The following is a 6,449-nucleotide window of genomic DNA, read 5'->3' on the forward strand; positions in this document are numbered from 1 at the left end:
AGACTGTTCTGCTAGGAGCAGGAAGATCTAGGCTTGTGTTCCAGCTCTCTAGACCATTCACCATTTTACACTCAGCTGGCCGTAGATTAAAAGAAATAAAAAAATCCAAAACAGAAATAAGTGGGGTCCAATGGGAATGGGCAGAAGAGGATCTCTATTTATAACAACAGGGGAACGGTGATGGGGATCCTTGCTTGGGTCATTGCAAGATGTGGGAGAGGTTGTGATTTCTGCTGCTCTTTCTCTGTGTTCTAGTTTCCCACATCCTCCTAAGAGTAATACAGGAAAGAAGGGGAACAAGATGAGGAGGAAAGGAGGTGATGGGTCGTTGGTGGGCTCAGCCTCAAATGCACCAAGTCTAAGTAATGATTCTTTGGGTACTTCCAGCACTTTGTTCTATTGATCCATCACTTGAGAGACGTCTGGAGTTGAGTGGTACTCCGAGTAGCCCAGGGATTATAGTCTAATCCCCTGGCAGTATGGGAATCAGCAACCAGAGCAGGGTAACTGAATTCATCATCATGGGATTCCCAAACCTTCAGGACTTCCGTGCCGTCTTCTTCATCCTGCTGCTTCTCATCTACTTCCTCACCATCCTTGGCAATGTGGTGATTTTCACAGTCATCCGGTCAGATGCTCGACTTCATACCCCTATGTACTTCTTTGTCAGCACTTTATCTTTCTTGGAAATCTGGTATACAGCAACTACTATCCCCAAAATGCTGTCAAACTTACTCAGCGAAAGGAAAAGCATTTCTTTCACTGGGTGCCTCGTACAGACATACTTCTTCCATTCACTTGGAGCCACTGAATGTTACCTGCTTACAGCAATGGCTTATGACCGGTATTTAGCTATCTGTGATCCCCTGCACTACCCTGCCATTATGACCACAAAAATGTGTGCTCGGCTGGCTGCCGGCTGTTGGATTTGTGGCTTTATATGTCCAGTTACTGAAGTCATCTTGATCTCCAAGCTGCCTTTCTGTGGCCCCAATAAAATTCAGCATATCTTTTGCGACTTCCCCCCTCTGCTGAGCCTAGCCTGCACAGACACTTCCATCAATGTCCTGGTCGATTTTATAATCAACTCATTTATCATTCTGGTGACGTTTCTGTTCATCATGGTGTCCTATGCCAAGATTATAAAAACTGTATTGAAAATACGCACAGCTAAGGGGAGGAGAAAGGCTTTCTCCACTTGTGCTTCTCACCTAACTGTGGTTCTGCTATTTTTTGGGAGCATTACATTCATGTATGTTAGGTTGAAAGAAAGTTATTCCTTGGATTATGACCGGGCATTTGCTGTGATTTATGCTGTTTTGACTCCTTTGGTCAACCCTGTCATCTACAGTCTACGGAACAAAGAAATATTGAATGCAATAAAAAGGAAAATCCCACACAAAAGAATGATAAACACCAGTGCATAGCGCTGGCATCCTATGTGAATGCTTCTCCTTCCAAGCATCTGATCCTGCGGCCTGGCTGAACACCGCTGCGGGTGCACAGGTTCCTTTCTGCCTTCTCACCAATCTGCTCCCAGTTTTGGTTGTTCATTCTCACACATCTGCAGCCTCTCTTTCTCTTTCAATTCTTCATGTCTTTTTTTCTGTTATTGTTACTTTATTTTTGGCACGTTTTGCCCCTCTTTTGCTCCTCTCCTTCCTAACTGTTGTTTTAAGGAAAAGTCCAGAAGACACAACTGATCCAGCTAAGCTGATCCAAACTGAACCAGTTTAACTGATTCAGCTTAATTGCTTACAGCTATTAACAAAGAGACTCAATCATCAATCAACTCATTCTTTGTTCTCATCCTTTAGAAAGGGCGTGCTGAGATAGTTGTGGCGCTGAGATGGAATGGTCTCGACTCAGCTTTTAGACCTTTATGTCTCCAATCTATAGCTAGCTACACTCTTGTGCTTACAGTATACAAAATGCTTTCTTTGCTGTGCCCCAGACTTTTATCTCATCTGTCACTCATGTTCACCGTTAGCAAAAACACAAAATCTTCCTTTCAGTTTTGCCTTACTTTTTTCTTGTAATTGTATCTTTTTGGCATGTCCTACTCAAGAAGAGGTAGTTCCAGGTTTTTTCAGCAGACTGGTTTGTGCTGGCTGCTAATCAAAGCATCCAAAGTTACAGAAACACCTAGAAATGTTGCTTACTCATTCAAACTGTAAGATCAAATATGTTTTCCAAAGAAAATCACACATTTTGTCTTTTTTGATATTCTACACGTAGTACTAAAAGCAGGATCAACTTTAATGCTATCTCCTCCTATGAATTAAACATTATGGGAACATGGTCACATATAGCTTAAAAGACAAAGCATAAACTAATGATAAAATGCTCTGGTCAGTGCCCTCCCTTTTGAACTTTTTTAATGTTTTTCATCTTTTCTCCTGCAATATTTTCCATCTCTTTCTCCTATTATTTATTGTGTTCCTTCTCATTTCCCTACAGCCCACGCCCCAGGAAAGGCAGTAGCAGGAGCTCTCTCCCTCTGAGAACAGCAGGGTCTTCTCACCCCAAGAGGCAACAGAACCAGCACTTACTCCAGCAGCCAGAGTGTATCCGCACAGGTGGAGGGGTGGCACCTGCTAAGACCTTCCCCTTCTACTACACCCAAAGTCCACTATCAAGGCAAGGTTGGTGGGGTCTTGGTATTGGCACATCTGAGGTTTTGTCTCCACTCAGAGTGGTCTCAACTCAGAGTTGAAGGTGCATCATCATCAAATTTAGTTAACATGGTCCGAACCTTCAATGTGCATGGAACTATATAAAATGAAAGACGTACCAACTTGCTCAAATTAAAGCCTGAAGGAAGGCAGGCCCAGCCCTAGTTTCTGATATATAATCACATGACTCCAGGTAGTGGTCCCAGAACAATGACTTGGATTGTGCCTCAATCTAGCCACCGTTTAGGAGCCATTTAAGGATAGCGGATCACAGCATCTTTACACAACTCTGGTTTGCTACTGGCAGCAGCCATTCAGGTACAGGTTATAAAAGTCCCAAATGCTTTGGCGATACCACCAGCCCTTCATGTCTTTGAAGCCTCACCCTCAGGGCCTCCAGCTTCATGGCTGGTAGTTACAGAATTATGTCCTCTGCACTTCTCACTTCATGTTGCACCAGACCTACAAATTGTGTTTCATGTTCCTCTCTTTCCTTTCCTTCACTTTCCCTCTTATTATCTTCTCCCCCCTCACATAAGACATCCCTGTCTTAGTTTAAACCCAAAATTTAAAAGAACAGTGGAAGAAGGACAAAACTATGTACCCTAAAAATGCAAGTCTTATTTCTCATGTCACTCATCTGTCACCTCCTGGACATGGGTTTTGTCTGTGTGCTGCCTGGAGTCTGAGCAGTATTGGGCAGGAACCATGTGAGCACAGAAATTTGCTGTGTTTATGTATACCTGTCAAAATCTGCACCTGGCACTGATACTCAGAAACCTGACTGAGGACTCCACTCATTAAAACTTTTAAGCATATGTGTAAGTCCATCCTTACTTGGCAAAACACTTCAGAACACACTTAATATTATGTTAAAAGTAAAGATAAGCATGCGCTTAACCACTTGATAAGATAAAAATATATTGCTGAATCAGGGCCTGAGTAATGACGTGCTGTATCTTCCCATACTCAGTGGACTATTGCGTAGGCAGCCATCAATCCTTTCGATCCACATACTGTTTACATTTTCACTGGTAATAAATATGATCAAAAAGAAATCATGTACTTGGAGCTTGTAAATCACGGTCTAGATGAACAATACATATGTACACCAAAACCTTTCTGAGTTAAAACTGTAAACATTTTACTTTTGTAGAAAGGAACATACTGATGATGTGCCATATATTTTCTTTTATAAAGTAATTCTTAAAGTTTCTAACACTATCTTAATACACAGTTGAGACTAGAATCTGCAGTTATTTCATTAACCTCACAAGGTCTTCTAAGTCCAGCCCTCTGCTCAACAAAGAATCATCCTTGACTAAACTATCCAAGCCAAGTCTCTGTCCTACCTGTTCTCAAAAACTTCCAAGGATGGAGATTCTACCATTTCCTGGGCAGCCTGTTCCAGTGCTTGGCCACCTTCATAGTTAGAAAGTTCCTCCTAATATCTAAACTAAATTTCCTCTGCTGCAATTTGAGTCCATTATTTCTAGTCCTGTATCCTAGGGCCACAGAGGAAAGCCCATCTCCATCCTTTCCATAATTGTCCTTCAGATATGTGAAAACTCTTTTCAAGTCCTCCATCAGTCTTCTCATCTCCAGACAAAATAACCCTAGCTCTTCCAGCCTTTCCTCATAAGGTTTTCATCCCAGACCCCTAATCACATTTGCTGCCCTGCCCTGGACTCTTTCCAATCTGTCCACATCCTTCTTGAAGTTTGGGATCAAAACTGGACACAGTACTTCAGGGGAGGCCTCACCAGAGTTGAACAGAGTAGAAGAACCACTTCCCTTGATTTACAAGTGACACTCCTGTTACTACAAGCCAAGATGCTTTGGCTTTTGTTACAGCAACAGGATACTGTTGGCTCATATTTATCTTACGGTATATCGTAACCCCCAGGTCTTCCTCTGTAGCCCTGCGACCTAGCCACTCATTCCCCAGTCCATATTTGTGCATAAAATCATTCCATCCCAAGTGCAGGACTTTGCTTTTGTCCTTGTTGAATTTCACATCCTGGATTCCAGACCATTTTTCCAGGCTAGCCAGGTCTTTCTGTATCCTGGCCCTACTCTGAAGTATCTGCAACCCCATGCAACTTGGTATCATCTATAAATTTGCTGCGTGTTTTTCAACGTGTGGTCCGCGCACCCCTGAGAACCCACAGATTATGTCTAGAGGGTCTGCAAAAGATGACTACGATCAATCAAAAGTATGTGAATACCCTCATTTTCCAAAAGGATTCACACCTTCATTTTTAGGGGTCTACAGATGAAAAAATGTTGAAAACCACCGATTTAATGAACACATGATACAATATAAGACCTAGAATAGACTCATGGGGAACTGTAACTGATTTGCCTTTGGCCCACCCACCTTCTTTCCTGCCATGCCTTGTTGTTATCTAATTAAGGATCTTAATTAGGCAGGAGGCTGCCCATTTTCTTGTCCCAGTGCCAGGGGGCACTATCTGTGGCTCCATTCCTCCCCTACACCACAGCCCAAGCCTCACAGATGGCATCCAGAGATGTTACTCTCACCAGCCCCACACTGGGCCCCAGAATCCTCCAATCAGGACCTCTCTAAGATCCCTCCATTCAGGCAGCCAACCCCACCCTCATTTAGGGCTTGCTTAGCTCCCTGAAACTATTTCCCCTCTTGGGTGCGGCCCCCCTGGGACCTTTGGCCACACAGGCCCTAGCCTCGCCTCCAAGGCCAGTCAGAACCCCAGGCCCGCAGCTCTGGGCATCCCCCGCAGTGGGCCTCTGGCCCTTTTGACCATTCTGGTCCTGGCCCCAGCATTGACCAGTTGAGGGTACTCTAAGTCAGGCCTCTGTGCCTCCAGCCCACTCTCTCTTTTGGGTCCGCCCTCTGGACCCTACTAGCGGGTGACCCACCCAGTTGTGGGAGCTGGGGTTATTAAGGCTCCCCGACCACTGGGGTAGTAACTGGTCTGGCATTTCCTGGGGGCTTCCGTGCCACTGAGAGCCCCACCAGGCTACCCACTCCTGGCAGGATGCAGTTTTAGGTCATGCCCAGGACCAGGAGCCTCCTAGCCATCCCCTACAGCTCCTCCCTTACCTCCAGGTTGTTGCAAACAGCCTTGCAGCCAGGCAGTGTTGCTGCCTGGCCTGCCAGCAAGGAACTGATCAGTTTATATAGGCAGCCAGGGATCTAAAACGACCACCGCAAGCAAGCACCTGCTGGCTGCTTGGCTCAAGTCTTGAAGTGGCAGGCACAAACAGTACCCTGCCACAGGAACCTTACTTGATGCCTCCTCCCACTAGACATTGAGCCATTGATGACTACTCATTAACTATAATTGTGAAGAAATCCCCCTTTTTTTTTGAGTGTCTCTGGCTGTGTGTCTTCTTTGGGCTGTATGCTTTGCTTCCTCCCATCTCCCCGTTCCTGTGTCCAGATTCTTCGTCCTAAGTTTCCTACCAAGGGATCTGCTGGACCAGTTTTGTGACACTGGTCACTCCACCAGGGGTTGCTGATGATTTGTAAGAGGATTGAGCTACAATGTCAGTGTTCATAGGTTATCTGTTTCTTGTTGGCGCCAGGTGATGAGGTCAGAAAAGATATTTAAGGGTCAGGTCACCTGGTCCGGAGGTTCTTCCTCCGGGGAGGCATTTTTAGAAACACAAACAGAAGCATGGGCCTCCAGAATCCTCTAGATGTATATGTAAGGATCTTACCTGACACTTGTTAAAAGAGCCAACAAGCCCATTCTATTTTGTTCAAGGCAGTTTTTTTTTCTAATAGTT

General features: G+C 44.7%; 1 protein-coding gene across 1 annotated transcript; it reads left to right on the top strand.

Moving 5' to 3' along the window:
* Positions 1 to 479: 479 nt before the first annotated feature.
* Positions 480 to 1,427, top strand: LOC149861366 (olfactory receptor 6N2-like). The gene has a single exon (XM_090053751.1). It carries the CDS (start codon positions 480 to 482, stop codon positions 1,425 to 1,427), a length of 948 nt encoding a protein of 315 aa, XP_089909877.1.
* The last annotated feature ends 5,022 nt before the right edge of the window (positions 1,428 to 6,449 follow it).

This window comes from Crocodylus siamensis, chromosome 6, assembly GCF_052110815.1.
Source record: "Crocodylus siamensis isolate JL-2025a chromosome 6, ASM5211081v1, whole genome shotgun sequence".
NCBI classification, from domain to species: domain Eukaryota; kingdom Metazoa; phylum Chordata; order Crocodylia; family Crocodylidae; genus Crocodylus; species Crocodylus siamensis.

Excerpts from the sequence above, each read along its gene's own strand:
- LOC149861366 (XM_090053751.1), top strand. The coding sequence starts at position 480 with ATGGGAATCAGCAACCAGAGCAGGGTAACTGAATTCATCATCATGGGA.